Below are 24,191 nucleotides of genomic sequence, written 5' to 3' on the forward strand. Positions count from 1 at the left end.
TTAAAATAAGACACACTGTCCAATCCTAACCACCATGCTAATCCTCTCTGACACAGATGTAGCTATTGTAGGCTAGTGCAAAAAGTTTCTCATTTTACTGTATCTATTGTGTACAAGTATAAATGCTGCACTCTTACTCTATCCCCAAGGGTATTTCTTCAAAAAATGAAAATGTATTCTCTTCAGATGCCAATAGTGATCTGACTACCTGCCACTGAAGAAGCACGAGATTTTAGTTTCAAAACACCAAGTTTACAACATTTTGGAGAAAACAGACAAAAAAAAAAGGCAGCACCAGCTGCTGCAGAGCTAGTGTACAATAAATGCAGCATAGATGAAAGATGATGAGTGCCTTTTTACCCATGAACTTCACAAGAGTTTAAGAACACACACACACAGGCGTTCATACAAAGAAACCCATCCACGAGTGTGAAACACAGGCAAGCATGCGACTGAAGACATGCTGCTTGATATTTTCTCTTTCTAATGCAAAAGACGACCAATCTGAGAAACAGATGGAATCGTTCCTAACCATGAAAACTGTTCATGACCACAATTAATGATGGTGAATAATCCTAATGAATGCCACACCATGTTCATGATTACCATCTTGCTATCTGCTTAAAGGCTCATGGAAAATGTTAATTGTTATGCTAATCTTTCAAACAGGGATAAATATAGATGAGAAAAAGCTCATGTCAAGTTTATGTGTGTTTTCTTTTTGATATTCTTTTTCTGTTTTCTGTTTCTTTTTGTCTTTCGTTCTCTCGGTTTCTCTAACCATTTTTCCTTTTGAAAGGCAGTATTTCTAAATCCAATACAGTTTCTCTCAGCATGAGGCAGCTTCAAAGCCTTGCTCCGTGGTCAGGCCGTCGATCCTCTCACCCACCTCCTGGTTGTTTAAGAGAGCAAAAGCACAGCAGTGCAGTTTCTTAAACACACAGATCCACCCCAGCACCAACAGAGGGACCGCTGTTTGGCAAAAGAGCCTCTCTCTGTCTCTCTCTCTCTCTCTCTCTCTCCTTCACCTTGGACTCTGACACTCTCCCCCCTCTCATTACCCACACTCCTCCATAGACCTCATTATACCCAGATACTCCTCTCTCTCTTTCTCCTCTCCGCTCTCTCTCTCTCCCATCTAACTGTACAGCTCCCTCATTGTACAATTTATCTTTCGTTCCTTCTCCCACACTCACTCCATCTGTCAGTTACCTCACCCTCTCCATCCCTCTTCCATCATTTACCTTTTTCCATCCTCGGCTACTTCATCTGTCCTCAGTCTTCACCCGGCACTCCATCCCAGCATCCTGTGCCTCCCCCTATCTTTGCTGCAACTCAATTCCTATCGCCGCCTCTGCCTTTCGTCTCACTCTCAATGTAAAGTGATTGATGCCAAGCTTGGGCTCTGGGCCATCCCTCCTACCACATACGCAGAGACTTCACACTGAACCCAAAGGAGATGCCATTACCTCAAAGAGGGATATCAAGTGGATGGTGGTTGTAGAAGGTCTGGCAAACAAACTGTGCCCACCCATGTCTGAGGGGCAGCAGGCTTGGGGGACCCCTTGGTGGGGAGCATGAATTGGTACACTGGAGTGCTCATTATGTCTCTGTAGGGACTGTCCTGCAGGGCATCCACTGTTTGGCTGTGGAGCTCATTACGGCAGGCAGCCACAGAGCTCCAGGCACTCAGAGGCGGCAGGGCTCGTTGCAGAGATAAGAAAGGGGAGGGCTGCCCAGATTACCCTTAATCAGAGGCACCTGTAGACAGTCAGCGCCTCCCTCCTCATTGCCTTCCTTTAAGCCCCCACCCCTCCCAAGGTGCACACACAGTCTTCCTTGCTGCTGTAATTATTGCAATTGCTTCATTTGACTTTCGTTCCTGAGCACGGAGTTGCACAGCTTGCCTTCTAATGAGAAACCCAAGCTATGATCCGGAGGTGTTATTTATTTATTTAATTATTTATTCAACACAGCATGTATAATGTCAATTATTTAAATTAGTGTGATTTTAGCATGGTGCGCTCTGCGAAGCTCTCCCTACGGTGCGTTTTTGGAATTCCACTCACATCACGCTCTTCATAGTGGTGGATGGAGAGTTAATTAAGTTTTAATGTGACATGTGCACCAAACTGGAGGGATATGATTCACATCAACTATTATTGAAACAGGAGGTGGCACATATTTAAATTACATAAAAATTCACCTCTGCACTGCCTTGTAAGATGAAAAGGAAAGTGGTTCAGACAGTTGCTTAAACAATGTGTACAGTGTGACTAAACAAACGTGAATGGACTGGAAAGGCCTGGTTCACTTATCATTCAGATGCAATCAGCTGCTTTAATTCTATTGGAGCAGAGTTGGTCAGAGCTCAACTGTCAGACCTGCTTTGAACTACATGATTTCAGCTTTAGGTCAGGAAAATATAATATATAATATAATAATAAAAAATGGGATAATCTCATGTACTGACTCCATCACTTCCCCACCACCTGTAACCTGATTGGAAACCAGTACTACCCTGAGAACAATGCAGACTCCGACCTGCCTGTTTCCATAATAAGAAATGCTACTGTCATTTATTTGGGCAAGTGTCTATTTCTAAAGATGACACAACAAACAAGTGTTGACTTTGATGTGAGTTAGGGGGTGCTAGCAAAAGTGTGTTTTAAGTGCTGCAGAGATATACAGTAGGGATTAATAAAAACAAGAACGATGTGATGTGCATGACTGAACCACTTTTGTGATTCTCTCCTTCCTTGCACACCTCCCTTCAGGTGCTGAGACGTTCTTTGAAACCAACTGTCAAGCTGTTGTCGGTGCAGGCAGCACACAAAGAGTTCATCCAAAAGCTGCACTTTATTTTTTGAGGCACTTGAATGAGTATGTGGCTTTTCTTATCACACTGTTACGTGATATGTCTGACACAACACCAACCAACATTACTCACTGTTTGCACTCAGTCCAACTCTAAACATCCTATTATGAACCATAATTATGCTTCATGGCATGGTGTTATATTTATACTGTATATATATATATATATATATATATATATATATATATATATATATATATATACACACACAGTATATGCCATAATTACAGTGCAGGGGGAAGAAAGACTGATACTCTTAAATTGTTGTTTCTCTGTCAAATTTCATTTCATGTCACTTAATGGGTATTAGGAATTATAAAACCAAAAAAGCATAAACATTTAAACTCATTACCAGCTTAAACTCCCCACCCACATCCCTCTATCATGTCACCCAGCAGATTCTGCCTCAATTAAATTAACACGCCCACTTATGAACTGGTTTGCTGAATTTATCGTTTCAAGCTTTATCATATGCATAACCATTTTTTGTGATAACTCAAAGTTTTGAGCCGATGTTAGCATCAGAAGTTTCTGTAAATATATAGCTACACTTCACTGTGCAGTCTGAATGTAAACAGTACAGAGAAATGGAGATGGGATCTTGGGTGAAATAATAAAGTGACAAATAAGTATTTGACAAAAGTAACAGTTTATCATTACATAAATATGTAAAGACTTTTGTCACTAATCAGGGAACATGGCCTCATTATTTCAGCTTGATGAGCTGCCACACCTGACAGAAATATGACATGAACAACAAAAACAAAAGATTTTTGTTGAGAGGCTGATCAGCTCATTCCCTCGGTGCCCAGTGAGAAGACTTAACTTCATGGGCTGCATGGTAGCTGCACCATGAGGGAAAAAAATAAAAATCAAGTTCAAAGAAGTTGTCATCTCACAAACTGGAATAAAGTGGTAAAACATCCACAAAACATTCAGTTTTATGTGTGTTTTATCTCCAAGTTTAGTTGATGAAATGGAACCGCCACACATTTTGTTTTGCCTGCAGTGGAAAGGCAAAAGGTGAAACAAAGAAACAAGAAGCAGGAAATAGAAAAAACAACTTTCAAAATAGAAGACAACAAATTTTCAATCTCTGTCATGGTCACAAATCAAAATCCCCCAAGTTTCATGAAACATGGCTCCTCATGGGCCTTCATCTGTACTTCTTCATTCTGTTTGTAGTTATGCAACTCTGAAAACTAAAAGCTAAGGGCTTGTGACAGAGTTAGTGAAACTAAATTGTCATAAATTTCTGCTGCTTACAAGATGATGGATTACATTCATCAGTGCGAGGCCTCTAATCTAATCTGGAGCTGCGCTCATCAAACTCCTCTCAGAGGAGGTGTGCTGATCTGGGATCACTAAATATGTCCCTGTTTTTCTTCCATTTTTGGCATGATCTAAAGCTAAAACTGATGTTAGATCAGCACGGGCACTTTGGAAATAATAGTCCTGATGTCATTTGTGCTCTGATGAAAGAGCTATAAAAGATCCAGTACCACTGAAACATCTCACCGTGATATCCAGAATTTTTAATGCTTCAATAATTTGAGGTAGATAGATAGACACAGAGAGAGAGAGAGAGAGAGAGAAAGAGAGATAGATAGAGAGAGGGAGAGAGATAGACAGATAGATAGAGAGAGAGAGAGAGAGAGGGAGAGGAAGAGAGAGTGAGAGATAGATAGATAGATAGATAGAGAGAGAGAGAGAGAGAGAGAGAGAGAGGGGGAGATAGATAGATAGATAGATAGATAGATAGATAGATAGATAGATAGATAGATAGATAGATAGATAGATAGATAGATAGATAGATAGTTTTTCTTTTTTCATAAGCATGATTAATCATAATAAATTTGTGCTAAATTTTATGTGACTGTGAAATGACTGCAATCTGGTTTTCAGTTTCAACAGAAGTCTGTTATTAGGACACTTTCTGGCTTTGCCTCTCCCTGCCCACACATAATGACACACTTGAGTTGTTAAGCTTTGCCTTTCTGCATAAACTGGGGCCACAATCCTCATAGCAAATGACACTGGAACGTGAACTGTGGTGCAGTGTATTTCTTTTCTTCAGCCTGCCAGTACATTTGTTTTCATTAGATGGGATTGGTCAGCAGTCTAGACCCTTGTGTCCAGTAATGGAGCATACGATTGCAGGCCCATTATAGACTCCCAGTGAAATAAATGATATATTGATCCTAAATATTCTGCACTCTTGTGTCTCTGAAGAGCTGTTACTGCCACCACACAAAAAAAACCTCATTGCGCATCTTCTTAAGGGAAAATTCAGTGTAATTCATGCAGCTCACTCACTGGATGTAACTCGAACAAATGAAATTCTACAGGTACATATAGCATACTGTACATAACGTGTCTCTCTATATTGAGACTTTGCACAATAAGGCAACAGACTTGGTAGAGCAATCACAGCTAATGTAAAGCTGTGATGAAAACAAACTATACGCAGAGGTGTGACACTGAACATTAATGAAATTACAGAGCTGGAACTCAGCAGACTTCTCTCTGTGTTGTGCAATGAAACAGAACAGGACAGGAAAGCAAGTGATGCATGCAAGTCACAGTCACAATTACTATTTCATTAAGGAGCTGCTGCCATTGGCAGGCGTTCTCTGGCATTGTTGTGGGGAGGCTGGCACGGCATCAGAAGTGGGGGTATATGGGTTTGGGGAGGGGGAGTGTCTGAGGAAGAAGAGGGGGGTGATGGGTAGTGAGGAAACATGCTTTAATTTGGGTCATCTCCCAGTCTGCACGGGGTCGGGTGACAGAGCTTCCTCTGCGCCTAATCTGAAAACACATATGTTGTACTGGGTATCCACCTGAATTAATTGCCCTAATTATTCCTGATACAAGGAGGAGTGGGAGTTAGAGACAGAAAAAACATTTTTAAAAAATGGTATAGCACGTTAGTCCCACAAAGACTTATGACAGCTGCACGAAGGCATTTAAGGAGATGGAGGCTACCTGTAAAGATGACAGGGGAGCTCTTAATTGCTTTAAAAGGGGGAACATGCACATGCTTTATGCTGATGACTGGAGTGTGGTTGTTGGGTGTGTGTGTGTGTGTGTGTGTGTGCCTTGGGAGGGGGGGGGGGGCACACTGAAGCAGACAGGCGCCATGAGTCAGCATGCTGCCTTGGAGGCCACAAACAGCTCTTATCTGTCTCTCATAGCAACCTTTCACACTTAGCCAAAAGGACAAATAACTAATCAACAACAAAAAACACAATGTTCTGAATTTCTACTTTGACAGAAAGTAAAAGGTATTAAATCGAAGACGAAGTCACAACAAGAGGCTGAGGATCACACAGGGCTGGAGGGTGTTTGATATCCAAATGTACAGTATATGAAAACATTTTTAACCCTCATTAATATTTGTTGTGGTAAAAAAAGGAGAAGGGTGGGTAAAATGACAGTAGAGAGACAACAAAAGGTAAAGCAGGGAACAACTCATTGCACAAATAGCTGGAATTATAGTTCATTACTGTTTATTTCTAAATTGCCTTCAGTTAGCCCGACCGCTTCAACCATCACAAAACTGTGGCTGATGGTAGCTATTTTTTGCAGGTATTATACTACACTTTATTCATCTCACTTTATGTGTAACTGGTTATGTTAATAGGATTTCAACTCAATTTATTCAAGTGCTGATCAATGGCATGCAATCTCGGCACTTCATGCATTATGTATTTTAATGGAACCCACTTGCTTTATAGCTGAATGGCTAAAGGTTAACAGTCCCAATAGGTGGGACTCCCTGAAGACTAATCTGAACTTCAAACACTGACTTTTTTCACTTCATGAGGCAAAAGCGCACAACAACAGAAAAGTTGTTTTTATCACCACTTCTTATGGCTCATTGGGAGAAAGAAAGCGATTTATTACCCCACATCCTTTGCTTATATTAATGTGACTATAAATGCCCATAGACATTTTACTCTCTGTAGGAAGTGAGGCAGAAAAAAGGAGGAGTTATAGGTTGGGGAATTTGTAAGAAGGATACTGGTGCAAGGGAGCAGGTAGGGGGAAAAAGGGAGGGTGGAAGAGGAGAAAGGAATGTGGGGGGGCAGAGATAGCAAAAGTAGAATAAAATTTCACACCAAACCAGAGCATAATTATACTATGTTTTCTGGAATTTTTATACTGAAAATGAAAGTCATTTCAGCAGTGAGATGTTAAGCCTCTCTCCCTGCAGTTTAATATGGAAAACATCTAGGTGTCTCTGAGGGCCCTCGTCTCTTTGTCTCTTTCTACTGCCACTCCCTGCTCAATAAAACTGGCATGCTATTCCCAAGATGAGAGTCCCACTGGAGTACATGAGGACTGTGAGGTAAAAACCCCTCCAGTGCCTACTAAATCTAGAAGAGGATGACAGAAGGTGCTACAGACATATCCTGTGAGGGTCACTTGGCAGTTTTCACCTTATTGTCTTCTCAGCCATCAAGATTTGCCTGTGGCTTCTGGAAAATGATGCTGAGCTGCCCATGAGATGACTTTTCTTATTCCTATGGACACTGTTCATTTTAAAGCGGCATTTTTGTAACCTTGGCAAACAGGAGCTATATGGAGATTTCTGTCCATTAAGCAGAAAAAGTTAGTAGTGTAATAGACTGTTGAAGTGAAGTAAAGATTTGATCAGTGGTTATTTAGGAGCAATCAAATGATGAAAGACTAAAAATGAAATCTGGCTTTTTCTGGGCTTAAAGTGCTGCAGTGAGCCTCACAGCTGGCCTACTTGAATATGGATTACACTGCTGGGATATTTTACACAATAGCTAGGTAAACAAGCATGGATGTATGAATCAATTCAGAACAAGTTAATGGGAAAAAATCTGACTTGTGCAATCAAAATTTGGCTGCATTAGCTGCCATTATCAGTCTGTCATTGTTTTAGCTTCACATGGATGAAAGTGGATTAATGGTAAGATGTACGATTGCTTAGGGAATAGGGGTATTTGGTGAGGCAAGTGGAAGCTTAAAGCTGTCAGAAAATCACTTAGTCGACAAAAGATTCCAGTCAGAAACATGACTTATAACCTGTAAAGAAGCACTTGCCTTCAACACAGCCTGAACCGGGGCCAGCCGTTTTAACTGGCGCCATCAGTCTCCTCCAGGTAATGCAATTAGATGCCACTAATATCTGGGGATGCTCTTCAAACTGCAAATGCACTTTTGCTAAACAGCACACAATGTAATAACTAGTGACAGCACTCAAGGAGCCGCACTGAAAAAGCTTTTGCATGTGATTGGCTCAAGTAATTGCACATATTCCCACTGATAGAATTTATGAACTGAAAACAGATGTTATCCAAATATAAGCTGGCTTGTTTGCTTTGTTGCCATGCAACACACCTCACCTTGGCTTAAACATGCATAATAAACTTGTAAGACGGGCTTGGGCAATCCTAAGGTACAATTACACGTCTGTGGTCTATTTGTTGGAGTTCTGCCTATAGATCAAGTCAATAGGTTCACTACCCAGACCACAGATGAACTAATCCTCACAACTCCCTGTTTGCTCTTTGGCTCCGGCCCGAACCTGCAATCAGGGCTCCATTTCATCTAAACAGGGAATCAGGAGTCGTGGAGCTAATATTTCTCCTGATGAGTACAGATGTGTTTTTGTTTAACTTACATTATGGAAGATGAATCTCTCTGGGATTGTGTCTAAGCTTTGTCATTCATGTTTAGAATTCAAACTGCCTCCAGGAGCTGCTGAGTAGCTTGAGGGAAGCTGTGGGACTGTCAGACCATTGATGGCAATGCTCTCACTATCTTGTAACAGTCAAAGACGCCCACACATGAGACGAAGACAGCCACCACCTTCCTTAACAACACACACACAGACCAACTCACACACATACAGTAAATACAAATGGACATAAAGTGCATCAAGAAAGAAATGCCTAAGGGCTACAGACACGAGTAGTGCATCATCTAAAGTTCACTGAAACACTCTAATCTTGGGCTAAATCTCTTCACTTGATGGATTAACTGGAATATCAAAGAACACAATGCAACATAACTAAACAGGGCTGATCAGGTGCTGCGATAGTGACTATGTATCCTGAGAAAGATAGATAGAGAGACAGAGAGGGAGCGAATAGGATCTGCTTCTTGCTCCCACTATTCCCCTCAAGGCAACGTCAGGATTCCGGGGGATTATCCCAGCTACACAATGTTCTCTGTTCTGCCCATTGTGTGCCTCTTTAAGCACAATTGATAAATTAGTTATTTATATTGTGGATGGATAAAAGTAAAACACAGGATTTTCTTGTGATTCGTCTGGTTTGGGAAGAATTACCATTGTTGGTAATTGCGTGTGTTCCTCCCACGCCAGACTCAAGACGTTCATGAATCTGTATAAGATTACAAACTGCAGAATAGAAACTTTAACGTACCAGAGAAATTTGGCTTTTTTATTACCTAATTGTACCGTGTGGATATGGTTTTCAAGCACATGAACATCGGTGTTTTCAAGCTAAAGAAAGGGCAAAGAGCCAGCAGGAGTTAGACAATACCATGCAGTTGAGATGCTCTGCTACTCTAATGCTAGTTCGCCTGCCAGCTCAATGGGGGCCCAAATCAGTCTTAAATGAGTTACACATGGGATCAGATATCTCTGTGGGAGCCCTTCTGCTTTTAATTTAAGGTAAACTAATAGCTTCATTTATTTGTAATTAGAAAAAAAAATAATATCCTGCTTTAAAACTGTATCATGCTCTCTACATTCTACTGGCAGCTCACTCTTCAATAGTTCATGAATTTTAATTCATTTTGGTGGTTAGGCCAATCCCCCAGTTGTATGAAGCGACAGAGAGTTTTAGTCAAATTGAATTACCCTCTCTGTGTTTCACTGGTCTAACCCCCTACCGTCCTCATTTCTCACATTCTCCTCCTCCTCCTCCTCCCTCCCTTTTCTCTCTCCCTTCATTTTACTCTTCCTCTGTTTCCTTACTTTACTCATCCCTTACAACTTCCTCATTTACTTCACTAGGCTGCCTCTATACAGTAGTACGTTGTATGTCTGTGTTTTAACTCTGGTTGCCCCTAGCACATGTAAATGACTTTGGCACTTGATGTTTGAAGAGAAAAGATGAAGACAAAAATCCCTAAGTGCCAAATCAAAAAGATAAGAGGCAGGAATTTTCACTTTGCTGGGGAATGTGTGTCTTGACATGCGCTGCCTTTTATGTTTTCCTTTTTAAGTAGTCAAGGACAGTTAGTTTTGGAGGCGTTCTAATTCTGAATGCTGAGGATACATTTATGGGTTTCCGTCTCTGTGACACATTTTTAATGGGGAATCTTGTAGAAGGATAACAGACATCGCTATAACTTTCACACTAAACCAACCTGATGTGTACAGGTTGGTCCTTGTGTTATCACCCAGCTCCATATGTGTGGCCCTGCTCTCTGGAAATAGTCCACAGAGTGATCATCCATACATAAGCAACCAGCCATAGCCATATAATAAAAACTTGCGAGAGAGGAAATATCTCAGATGCCAGGAAGTTGGTTGGTCGGTGTGTTTGAGGCTATACGGCCATATGACCCACATTAGACCAAGTCATTCAAATGACCTCTGAGGTGTTATCTCCAAATGGCAAACATGGCAGCATTACTGCCCCCTCCTTCTTGCCAAGGATGCCAGAAAATATCTGACTTTGCAAAGATCCAGTCTTGCTGCATCTGCAAATTCACATTTTCAAGGTCAAATGTTGTATCAAGTATATGGGAGATAATGCTGTTACAATAAATTATGGGAATACATCTCTAAAAGAGCTTCAGCTGAATAAATCCATGGGTGAACAGTCCTCAGTGAAAAAAAGTGTGGACTACGTAGCATTTGCTATGGTTCGGACAGCAGCAACTTTGATGAGATTTAGAGAGAGAGCATCACGGACAAAAGGAATGAGATTTGGTAGGAGTTAAGGTCAAAGGTACAGTGAGGATTAGATTAACGTTTGGACTGTGGAAACCAGAAGGTGAAGAGGTTAGGGTCTGTCTTGTGATCCATCCTGAGAATCTGTTCATAACTTCTGGTGTGGAGCATTTTGTCCTTCTCTGACCTGGATCATCAGCAGTAAACCCATTAGAAAGAGAACACCAGATGACAAATACCCCAGGATCATGCTGAGTATTCATCTGCCACATTTGTCTGAGTGACAAAGCATTTCCTGCTGGCAGGGAGGGTCATCTTACAGGGTAACCATGGAACGGCTGCGTACTATACATAAGTCAAAATCAACTCCCTTGATCTCACTGAAGACATCCTTCATCTATTACGACCATCCATGAACACATCCATCCACTGAATTCCACAGAGGCTTAATTGACGCTGTCTGGAGGGAGCCGCCGGTCTCCATTTCATCCCAGCATGTGTCTAAGCCCTGAGACAAGCGGTTGTACATTGACAAGTGGATAAAACTCCATAACTTAACCAGAGAGACTGGACACCCCTGGCAATCTCTTTGTTGTGTCTAAAAATAGTGGGTCCCAACGGTCTCTCTTGGAAAAAAGCAGAGGCACACTTCATTATTTCATTATATCCCTCCACTCTGATTTACATGCACACCAGAGGAAGAGTAATTTTTATCTGAGCGTCATGGCTGTGGCACGGAGCTGTGTGCTGATCCCCAGCAGAATAGCAAGACACAAAAACAAGCCAGATATCCACTCAGTGCATCCTGCCCTCAAGAGGCCAACATGATCTCATGTTATCCATGTTTCCCCCTAAGCATTAAGGCATGTATGCACCATGTCAATGAGACCTGGACCAGGCCTTCTCTTCAATAATGTATCAAGCTAGGACCTGAATAGAGTTTAATTTGAGAAGAATCAAGGATTCAGTGTTCCATCATCTTTTCTGATGCGCTAAGCTTCATTCACTTGATATTTTATTTTCCCTACATGTGATGCATACTTAAGCACTTGGATATATTTGCACATTCCCTGAGAAACTGTGTATGCATAACTCTTTATTCATCTTATTGCACTGACTCACTGGCATTGCACTGCATTACTGTGCACTTGCATTTATAGTTGCCACTGAACTGTTTGTGACCTCAGTGACTCTCCCTTTGTGCAGTCAGCACCCATGGTGAGTACATAGCAAAACTGGACACATGAGTACCAGCATACTGTGCACCATTCATTGATTACATTGTACATCATATTGTTGTCAAGTCTAAAACAAATGAGGGCAACTCAGGGCGAAATGTATGCATCTTCTGGCACATATCAATGAGAGCTGGTTGCATCCAGAAAATGGTGTGTTAGAAGAAATACTCACAGCTGTTTGTGGAGAGGAATTTTGATTGGTTACCAGAAATCTGCCAGACATGCCTCATGTCCTGTGAGGAGGGGACAACATGTTTTCTTTTGCATCTCCCAGAACAATAAGGTTCTAAAAAATCAGCCTGTTCTCACAGGTGCATTTGATCATCCTGGCACTCTTCTCAAACATATTATCTATGGCTAGTGTTTGCATTGATGAGGAATCCCACAAAAGACTCCCAAAGGATTCAGAGACATTGGTCGATGTGAGTCACCAGGGGGGTCAAACAAATGTGATATGTCTGGGTGACCTTAATCACTTCCAGGTTCATCCAGGCTCGGATTTCACTTGTGTGCCTTATTTCAGGTCACTGCCTCAAAGTCAAAGTAGGGCACAGTCATTATCTGAGGGAGCATAACACAATCATCCACACAATACAATAAGGTCGGTGCAATTCACTGCAGTGTTGTCCATTACCTCTGGGCTTGAACACGTGTTCCATCACATGCAGCGCCTGTCTATATGCGTGGAGCATAGGCAATATATCGAGTGTATTTGTCTGTAATACATGTGCAATTCTCACAGATGCTTGGCTCTTTCTCTTGTGCTGAAAACAGAGACTGTAACCCCAATCACTGCGAAACAGAGGCACAGAAAAAGTGATTTGGAGAGAACACTGGAAATTCTATAGTAGGCTACAGTCTGTATACACAGGGCTCAAACAAATAGAGAGATGGAATAAAAGTGGCTGTGAAAGCAGTGAAATTCTTGTCTCATTGGTTTCATTTGTAAAAGCTGCTGGAGAAACTGCAAAATTCTAACAGCAAAACTGTAAATGAAATCAGTACTTTCTCAGGAAAAGTTACTATTATAACCAAGTCGTAACTGCAAAGGGGTGTTAAAAGGAACATCTCAGGGGGTGTGTGAAAAGCACCAATTTCCCTCAAAATTCATGGCGCAGCATGTAGTGAAGCCACATCACTTCATAATGACTGTCTGACCAGTCAAGCAACACAGACCTCTGCCACAAAAAACTGTCAAAATGTCATGTAATAATCTGTCTGACTGATCTTGGGAATGAGTTGCTGCTCTTTTTGAAGACTGCATGCACATGAATTCTTTATGACCATCAGTGAATATCACACGCATTATTTAAGAAGACTCTTCAAAATAACCCTGATTCTATTCTACTTTCATGTATCAAGCTGGAGCCATCCTTCCACTTCATTACAGAACATGATCTCAGACACTATAACTGCAGCATATTAAAAGTAACATGTAGTTCAGGTGAAGATGTTAATGAAAGTGAAGCTGCCTCTGATGGACAAGAGTGATTAAAAAAAGGCCTGGAGATGTTGCTTTTGTTTGCTGTGCAAGTCAATGCTGTGGTTTCCACTCAAAGAGCCGACAGTGGTCTAACACTGGTCCAGGAAAAGATCTGAGCCATTAGAATGAGCTGTACAATGTGTGTTACCACCGACTGGCATTAGCTTTTTGTGGTTCACCATCTATTATTCCCTGCTAATGGCTCTATGCATATCTCCTTGCTGATATGCAACCAGTATTCATACACATGTCAAGCACACGACACACAGTAAATTTTTATTATGAGGAAACACTTGAAAAGCGCAGCACTAATGACAAGAAAAAATGTAATTACTGCATTAATCATAGCCAGTTTGACACAAAGATATTAAGCTGTGGATGTAGTTGTAATTATAACGTATAATGTTTGTGGGTCTCATACAAACTGCTTTGAATATAATCAGATATTCACATTTTCCTCAAATCAATCTTTTTTTCAAGCATTCACTTTGTGTCAGTGGATGAACTGAGAGCACACAAAAAAAATCAGCATGTTATTGTGTATGTGTGGATTAACTCCACACTGTGTGCATGTTTGAGCGGGACGCATTTGGAGCCTCTGCTTGTCTTTTGTGTTCCTGCCCCAGATTGAGCCTGACAGCTACGTACAATATCCTGTTACAGAACACAACTGGACAAGGAAAGAAGAGGAAGCATCAAACGCCACTACATGCAAACCTTTCTACGGACCTCCAGTTTATGCCACGCAAAACTCTAATTAGTCAATGGCCTGATCTCATTAGACAAATGCTTTTGTTGCAGGTGTCCAGTCCAAGTTGAGAAGATTGCCAGAGGCATAAGGTTAGAGAGGTGAGCTTAGGAAACCAATATAAACGACTTAATGGCTTATATGCAGCCATGCTTACACGCTGAAAGTAATCAGAGGTATTGCATTGCCACAGTTACTAAAAAGACATGATACTGCATCTAATGGTTACACTGAAATGATGAGCACTCAAATGTAGTGATTAGAGTGTCTCTGACATATTGTAATTTACAGAGTGGTGCCCTGTGCAAATGAACTGTTTCTTTATTTGTCTTATGTACAGCATAGAGGAGAAGGCTTTGCCTCTATCTACAGTCAGGAGAGGTCAACACACTGGCTGTGCAGTGCACAAGTGTTACAATCACCCTGGAGTAGATTTCCAGCTTCATAGTGTGTGTGTCATCGCACTGAGGAGCAGGCAGATTCAAACACAAGTACTTATGGAGATATCCCTCATGGGATGTCTTCTCACGGCTGGATGTGGTATGTCCACTGCGCCAGAACAAGGGGTGTTTAAAATTCAGTGATTAGTGCAGTGTCCAGTTAATTTTAACAGGGTTTGCCATGGGACTAATCAGGAATTAAGAGTCGGCATCTACTTTTAATCGCCTTCTTTACGCATTCATGGGGGATACTGTCAGGATAGAAAAAGGCAATTGTCTGCGGTCTCCTGATTATCCCCTGCAAAAGCCCGTAATCTGGCTGAAAGTACTTAAAGAGTCAAGCAGCAAAATAAACAACATTGATTATCATCCCACTCCCCCCCCCCCCCCCCAAAAAAAAAAACAAAAAAAACTGGACCCTGCAGGGAGGGAGGGAGTTGAAGGCTAAGGTTGCGCCTTCCCCCATCAGTGCCATCTGCTTGGGCAAATGTTAAGGCAGAGTAAATACCCCCTGAGTCCTCTGTTCAAACCAGATTATCAGCTATTCTAAGGAGACGGACGAGCATCTTATCATCTCCCAATCTCTTTTACAAAAGCAAATCAAGAATTCTGTACGAGGATTACCAGGATTAAGGAGGACACAGACATGGCTCTCCTTGGACAATGTCTCAAGTTGATGCCTTTCAGTCTGGCCACCTTCGGCCTGCAAACATGCAACGTCTGCATCCTGTCATGACATCGTCCCTATCACACATTTATTTTCTTTAAGATAAAACATCTCTTCCAGGAAAGGTTGTTCTCCTAATCAGCATGTTGCCACACAATATATCCAGTATAGGGCTACAGTGTTAAGATGCATTCATTTTTGACTGTTGAGTAACTGAACTAATTTAGTCAAACAGCTCAGTCACACTTCAGAAAAGAGCCTCTGCTTTACACAACACTGACAGCATCACATAGTGTTGAACAATAACCCACAGTGGGACGTGGCTAGGTTTGAAAACTGCATTTATTAGCCACAGCAGCATGATAGATTTCTGGACAGGTTTTCCACTCTATGCTTCAAATGGGGGACAAAGTCCAACGCAAGCACCCTCAGTGTGGCTGCACCTTCGTTGCAGATGTCTGCAGAATGCAGATGCATCACCAGTGACCTGGTAGCTAAAAAAAAAACAAAAAAACTTAGCTAAATTCAATTTTGCCTTCTCTTTACTGTATTTGTCTTTGTGTTCAGGGGGATTAGTGTTAAATCTACATGGGCAAAACTGAGGTCGAAACCATGTGATTACTTGAAAGAGGGTGGGGTGAGGGTGATAGGGATAGGGAGGACGGGTGTTTCCTAAAGAGTGCTTGTAAAGCTCACTTATCCCTTCTGCAACAACTGGACTAACACACATTCAGCAAAACAATCAAGCACTGACAAAAGCACAAGCCACAGCACTAGCAGCTACATCTGCATACATTTTGTGTGACTGCCAGTCATAAGGAAATTATTAATCCTGCAAGAGAGATTTCTCTACCTGAGCTATTTTAAAGAAGGCAGAGACACACTGTCTTGCAGGGCACACTGGCAAACCATATGCTCCTTGCACACTATCAACAACTACTGCTTTAGATCACACTTTTAACAAGGAACAAACAATTGTACAAGCAATCGATGTTCCTCAGATCCCTGCTCCACAGTCACACCTCGTTTAATCAACAGAATTGTTTTCAATGAAAACAATCTCCGGGCTGTAGAGCTACTCAGTGTCTCAGAAAGAACCACTCGGCGGGCTTCCACACTGATTTGATTGTTGCACACACAAAGGTAGCTAGACCACCGCAGCTATGGGGGATGATTGAATTATTCAGTTTGGCAGAGATTTGGCAGCAATTGTGTGGAGTGTTGCCTTGAGTGGAGTGCAGCAGAAAGACAGCATCTTCTTGTTTCCTGCACCACTGCACAGCACATGCATAAATAGCCCCTGCTTAAACAGTCAGTACCGCTTCAGGACAACTTCACATCATACCCTGAACATGCTTGCTGCTTGGCTAATTGACCTACACCTCCCCATAGACACTCTTAACATTAAATGGCTCAAATGCAAGTATTTGTAATATTTACACTCCTGGCACATTTTTAAGTGGAGGTCTAAAACCACTAAATACAAGCTCAATGTTTGCGGCACCTTTATGTTTTTAAAATCACCTCTCACATTCAGATGTGTTCATATTTTTATGAAGGTATGATTCACTGCCAAAATCACCATTCTCAAATTTGCAACTCATAAAAAGAAGAGAAACAAAATCTATACAGACTTTGAAAGAACTAAAATATTCACAGTGATTCTCACATTACTCAATGCACATTGCATTTGAAAAGTTAACTGAGAAAGCAACTTTAGCTCATTTAGTTCAAACAATCTGTCATCTTGAATTGCTATTCTATACTGCCTGCAGCAGATGACAGTGATCTCAGCACAGAATGTGAGTGACATGTAAAATCAATGTAAAGTGAAGGGAAAAATAGTTTTTGCCATATTGAGAGCTGCTTTGCAACGTTATCCACACGAAAAAGGAAGATGTTCTAGTTTTATGTTACATTAATCAGAGGGACACTGATAACAGGGTGAGGTACTGATTGCACTGATTGCCTTCTCAAGGTTGTGGAAAGTCACTGGAGCAGTGAGCTCCACTTTTTCTCAGAATGGTGAACTTTATATGTGGTTTGTGATTATTTGTAATTGATTATAAACACGTATCCTTGATAACTGCAGTGCATCCAAAGGTTTCATATTAAGGGGAAATGCTGCATGTAGCAAGCTCTCTGTAGCTCGTCTGTATTCATTCTATGAATGGTAAAATAAAGAAATTGGAAAAAAAAAAACAATTAATGAAGACCATATGGACAGCCTCAACCCCCATAGCAAAATGAATTGCTGCATGTGTCTGTATATTTCTCCATCTGCAGACATATCATTGCATTATATGTAATCAAACTTAGTACATATGACTAGCTTCCTGGCCTGTTAGATGGAATTGAATACTGTGTTCTCATAAATCATGAATCAATCTGTCAGCAAAGAAACTCTGAGAACACTTCCCTCAGTGACATACTGTAACGCAACCATGGGACAACCTTTAAAAGTCATTTTATAGACAATAAAAATCACAAGGAATGCTCTTAATGTGAGCTGACCAAGATCACAAGCGCACGCTGGGACATGACAACTGCACATTTCTGTGGGAGCAGAGATGAAACGGTCCAAAGACATTTTCTGTTATAAACTGGACTCGTGCTTCAGTATAATCTTTCTCCTTTTCTCCCAGCCCTTCTTTCTCATCTTTGCACTGTGAAGCGGAAGAGAAATCCATTTATCGCCTACTCTATCTTCATGCACAAATGTTGAGACTCATTAATGCCGTGGCTTTGTTGGAGTTTTTAATTTATTTATTTATTTATGGCTCATTTGAAAACATTTCATTTCCTAATTATGCACAAAATGAAAAATCAAACCATAATTTATCCAGCTCAAAGAGATACAACTACCTTATGATCTCCTTCAGCTCCATGTTTTTAAGTAAGAACGAAGCATTTAGCAGGTTTACATTTATCTATTAATAGAAAGCTGACATTTATGCACTCTCTATACAAGAATGCTCTACTTGAGCGTGCACCATTTTCTCAAATCACCAAGGACACTTTCCCCGAGGGAACTGATTAGCTCTCTCTCTCAGTTTTAAAATATGAAGTAACTTTGATAAGCAATTAAACATTTTCTGTTGTTTCTACTCTGCCTTTGTTTTATGCCTTTCAAGTCTGTATTTTTGGATCAAATCCGCATAAACACTGCATAACACAATGTTAGAGCGGCGGTTATTGTACCTTCTAGCATCAATCTTCCTCTCAGATGTGTAACACCCTGTGTTTGTGCACTACTGTACATCATCATAGCAGGGTTATCCTTATCAAATGATCATTATCAGCTCTCATGGAGGAAACACAAAAAAAAAAAAAAGTTGTGCTGTTCCAAAAAAAGCTTCCGTTCTGCTGTTTTCTGTCTGTGCACTTCAAAGGATCTGCTCCCACCACATTTCCATAACTTTTTATCTGTAATCTGTTCCTAATGAGCAATGTACATCTACACAATTTCTTCATTTATTTTCCCAGTCAAATGCTATATCGCTGTAAAATGTAGAAGTTATGGGCAGTTCTTCTATGGCTGAAATGAGCCAATTACTGGTGTCCAAACCAACACAGCCACACACACACACTTCTACAGGCCACAGCCTGTTTGACCCACACCACATGCTCCTGGCTATCTGTATATGAGAAAAACAAATTATTATTCTACAACATGTGTTTTGCCTCATTTTAGTCCCACTGTTCTCACCAAGTGCAGAAAACTGATCGGACTGAGTGATGCAGACTAATGCTGAAATCTCAAAACAAGGAACAAGACGAGTCGTCAAAATATGCAATACAATGCAAAAGACTTTAATAAATTTCAGAAGCGCACACATACATAAACAAAACATTTACAGTTTTCTCCACACTGGCAAATCAAAGTCAATTACAAAGATCATGTAAGGTGCATATTGTACTTCACATTGAATAAAAGTGAGGTTGTCTGTCTCTTACAAGGACAAAAGCTCTCCCCATGTATGAGTTTTTTTTTTCTTTTCCCCAAAGATCAGGCAAATCTAATCATTACACAGTGCTAGGATGCTATGTATGTTTCATACTGTGGCTCCTACGCAGTATTGAATACATTTGATACCATAATTACATGAATATACCTCCTTCAATAATAACAATCTGCCTCACAAAGAGGCGACACACATAAAATTAAAAGCTTTAAAATAGACATAGTCGGTGGAACCATGACATATTAAGACTGGAACAAAATCAAAAAGGCTTATGACCGTGCAGTAATTTCATTTAAATATACACAGTCTCTCACAACAGAGGGGAAACAGCCCAGGTCCAGTCCATCTGTACATTTCCAGCTGACCACACAGGCTATGTCCATTTTAATGACTCTAATTCTATGGTTATATGTATTTTACTGTAGGTGCCTTTTGGGCCTTACCTATCAAAGCAGTCTGTAGCTTATCAATTAACAGGACTATTGAACAACAACGCTGCTAACCCATCTAGCCAGTTACTGGTGTATACTGTAGAAATGATTCTAGTCAGCACGTACTGTACCATAATGATTCTACTGGTGTAGAAATAGTAGAGGCAAAATGATGCATGATGAATGAACAAAAGGCCTACCAAGTAGTCAGTGCACCATAGTGGAACGTCTGTCAAATGTTCACTTATTGCTGTTTTTAAACTGAAGCCTGGATTACCTTTTCATTTTGGTGTTCAGTGTCTTCATCATCAGAACATTTCGGTGTAAATAAATGCGCAAAGTCAGGTCATTTTTGCTTAAGCCCACCAACTCATATTAAAAACTGTCTGAGGATTATTATTACTATTCTTTTTTTACCATCTGGAGTCACTTTAATATGGATCTCACAGGTTAAATCACTTCCGACTTAGGAATTGAAAGCGACACACAAAAGGTTAGGCTTAGTGCTCTTCAAATCTGCCCTACATAAACAGCTTTTGATTATAACCCCAGGAGTTAGTCCCTTGTGATTGTGGCTTAGCTCAAAGTATTAAACTTGTCCTACCATTCCTCCCAGTGTAATAACAGCATGGTGATCAGTAGCACAGTTGTAAAGCTCTACAAATGTGGTCGTATTGTGGGGCCATGCATATTTCTGTAACATTAGCCACACTCTTCACTAACAATGCTATCGGTGGCATCAAAAAGTGGGACAGAAAGAGGCGAAAGTAGACAGAAAAAGGTACACTGTGATGTGGGCTCAATGCTAATGTAAGTCTACAGGTTGTAGACCTTGCAGCATAAATACATTAGAAGTCATTAGTTCCATGAGCAAGCCCAGATAGAGCAACGTCAAATAATACAAAAGTCAGAAAGTAAGAAAATAAATCGGCCACCAGGCAGTTTTGAAAACAAGGCAAAGAAATGGAATCAATAAATATAAACACCATCAACTCTGTGACAGATATACATACATACATATAAACATACTTTACAGATCTACTGACTGTATCTGACACCTATTTTACAGAGTGGGTGCTGGAGTGGGACATTTATCGAGGAGGGTTCAGGGCATACAGCATCATCCTCACTGACACAGGTAAGTAATAGCATAGGACTCAAAGCATTTCAAACTTCCAACAGATTCACAGGAGGAGCTTTGTCAAGTTTCAGGCAGGCAACATGAAGTGTCTCTCTTTTTCTGAGAATTTTTTCACCCTCCAAGTTCATCTTTTCTCTCCATTGTATGAAGAGGTGGGGTTTGAGGCTGTAGAGACAGTTAAGTACTTGTTTCACCTCTTCAGTTCTTGCCTTCCTTCTTTCCTCCCTCTGCCCTCTCTCTCTCCCTTTTCTCTCTTTTTCTCTCTTTAGGTAGTGGGAGCTAGAGATTGATTTTAATCCTGTGGGAGCGAGCTGTACCTGTGCCACAGAGTGTGCCATAGTGTGGTGGTTTCAGTGCCGTCTCCTGAAATATAGAGAGACAGACAGATATAGGGAGATTGTAGTTACAATATCATCGAGCTCTGAGCAGCCTAAGCTGTAGCCTTATCAGTGTGAGGCTATGCTGAACACTGAATAAAAAAATATCTGAAGAGAGTGTAGAAGATAAAAAAAAGCATTCTTCAAGGCACGGCTGGCAATCAAGTCATTATCGTGTCAGGTTTCCTTGAAGAATGCTACAGGTGTCACAAGTTTGTGCATTTCTCCTGTACTTATCAGAGCATGCAATCTTATCCAATTATCACTCCCGATTTGTCTTTTTGTCTCCCACCACACCAGTGCAGCACTCTTCATTTCCCCTCAAAAAGCCATTTGGATCAATTTAGGCCCACTCTTTCTTTGGGACCCTTGCCAGTGGGTCCTCTGATATGTACAGAATATGACACTTTGCTGCTCCTGAGGAAGCTAGCAACACATCTGCCAGTATCTGAATCAGAAAGAGAAGCTGACCTAACAATGCTTACATCAGCAGGGCACAGTGATCATAGATGCAATGACGCAACAGAAATAAAATATCAAAAATAAAACAAACAAAACCAAAACCAAAGAAACAACACAATGATAATAAAATTAAAAAATTCAAAATCAGTCCCTAGGATTTAATACTAGCATCAGATTTGATTAACAAGCCCTGTTAGCCTTTTAAAATAATGGCTTCCACCCCTGACTACGCATCCACTATGAGTCAGCACAAGTGCTTTGTCATCAGACCATGGGTGGCTAGTGTGAAAGGCCCATTCCTTCACCCACACAAATTAATGACAATGTGCAAAGATTTAGTTCACAGCTGCCCTCGTTATCCAACGCATTTACATTATGATCTTTTTTATGAAGATAATTCCTTAAATTGCCTTATAAATAAGGAAACAACAACACTTATGTGTTAAAGTATGTTTAATCAAACTGTAATATATGCATACGTGATACTACAAAAAAACAACAGCAGTTTCTCCAACACTGAGGTGGTTAGTTTTGTTAAGCAGCGACCCTTTGTGCTCTGTGGCCCCAGAATTGTGGGCCAAACAAAAGAATGTATTAGCCTTTTTACTCCTTGCATATTCATGGTGATGTCTGAGATCACTCAAGCAGGGTGATACTCATTTGATCTGCCTCCGCTAAAGCACATACTCTCACAAGAGCTCCTCATCACTGGAGGCAGACTGACCTCTAATATCATGGGGCAGGGGTTAAAAGAAAATGATGAGATGCGTAAAAACCGAGAGGAGAAGGGAGGAGAGGGAGGAGGTTTGGATTTGCAAATACAGCTCTCACTGTATAATGAAGCCATATGGTGGCACAAATCTGTAGTCTCTGAAGTATTTTTACAAGCTTTACTCTTTATCGGCTACATCTGTAAAGTCCCCTGAAAACATTCGGGTGACCTTCAACCATAATCATCTCCTCTTGTTATTCCATGGGTGGGCTTTTTGTCTTTGCTTTATTTTCTGCTGCTTTAGTCGTGGGGAGGGTGTGGGGCGGCGAGAGATCACTGTAAAGGCACTAAAGCACTGTCTATCACTTTGATGAATCAAAAAGGAAAACACGACAACCTGTCTGTGATCTTTGCTTTTGGACTTCTGGCATCAGGTTCAGGCTCAAGAGAGACTGAATAGCTGGCACTGACAGACCAAATGCAGCTTTTGTTTTAACAGCCACACTTAAAAATGATATCTACAAATTCTTGAGTGCTCAAATATTCACTCTGCTAAAAGCAATGGCACTTTTTTTCTTAAGAAGTGCTGCTTTCAAGTGTTCTTCCACAGACTTTGAAAACAGATTTTCTTTAAAGAAGCATAAAGATGAAATCAAGCAGAAATGAGAATATAAACCAACCTCAACAAACAGGACTGCTGGTCGACTATTGTCATCACCACTGAGAACGTGACTCACCAAAAGATAGTACGTGGCATCTCTGATAATCTAAAAGGATGGCTGCCTTTTTTCTCCTTTATTATCAGCCTCATTCCAAACCTAATTACAGTGATTTTAATCATACTGTATTATGAGTGATTAACCCTTTAGTGCATTTAATTAACCTTTGCAGCCACCAACTCTCATCAGGCAGAGCGTCATGCTATTTTTTTCCATGACACAGGCTTTAAATAAGCACACTTAAAACTAGTGGGAAATCTAATGTCTAAAGTGGGAAGCATCACTTGTCAATTGCTCAAGGGGATAGAAAGATTTTGATGTATTATCAGTTTAATATCATTGAAGATGTGGTTGGTGAGTAGAACCAATGAGGGCATTTTTTTCTTGATAATATTCAAATGCTGGGAGTGTGTATAAGCATATTAAACTTGACCTATCTCAGAGCAACGAACAAAAACACCTAGAAAATAATCAGATACACACATAGACTGATATAGCGAAACATAAGATTTGGGAGGATGTTTACTAATCATATATTAATTGATTTTAAATTATTCGGACCAAAATACTCCACTCTGATCAGCAGCGTAAGTGAAAATCAATTTAAATCCTTGATACAAAAAATTCATGACAGATAATAATTCAGAATTGTAGAACACAGACTGAATATTTCTGCATATTTCAGGGAAGACGTTATGAGTAAGAGGGGAAAATCATTCTGACAACTCGTCAGTGTGTCGTATAAACACATTATGAATTAAATCTTTGCTACCAAGGGCATGTAGCAGGCTTATGTATAATGTACTGCGGCAGAGCATAGCTTTTAACCAGGGTTTCAAATAAAAGGTGGATGAAGGGAATGACTATCAACACTGTGTGGGTGTCTTCATAAATTATCCGACGCACAATACTTCACAGGATCAACAGTCATTTACCAAAACTATGCCACAGGGAATTTTAACGCTTGCTAGATGTCACACAGAAGTGTATTGGGGGCAAAAAGCCAGAAATGAGCCAAAGATCTGAC

General features: G+C 40.6%; 1 protein-coding gene across 2 annotated transcripts in view; it reads right to left on the reverse strand.

Moving 5' to 3' along the window:
• The window catches only part of pcdh11 (protocadherin 11), a 140,232-nt gene that overhangs the window by 80,060 nt on the left and 35,981 nt on the right, over positions 1-24,191 (reverse strand). Inside the window, exon 4 of one of the 2 annotated variants that reach the window (XM_071457591.1) lies at positions 19,150-21,257. The exons of the other annotated variant lie outside the window; for it this stretch is intronic. Coding sequence (XP_071313692.1) covers positions 21,174-21,257 — 84 coding nt within the window. The 3' untranslated portion in view covers positions 19,150-21,173. Of the gene's footprint in view, positions 1-19,149; positions 21,258-24,191 lie in introns of those variants that run through there. 2 annotated transcript variants of the gene reach the window in all.

Source organism: Trachinotus anak, unplaced genomic scaffold (genome assembly GCF_046630095.1).
Source record: "Trachinotus anak isolate AG129_WGS33_773 ecotype Australia unplaced genomic scaffold, CSIRO_AGI_Tana_v1 ptg000021l, whole genome shotgun sequence".
Taxonomy (NCBI): Eukaryota; Metazoa; Chordata; class Actinopteri; order Carangiformes; family Carangidae; genus Trachinotus; species Trachinotus anak.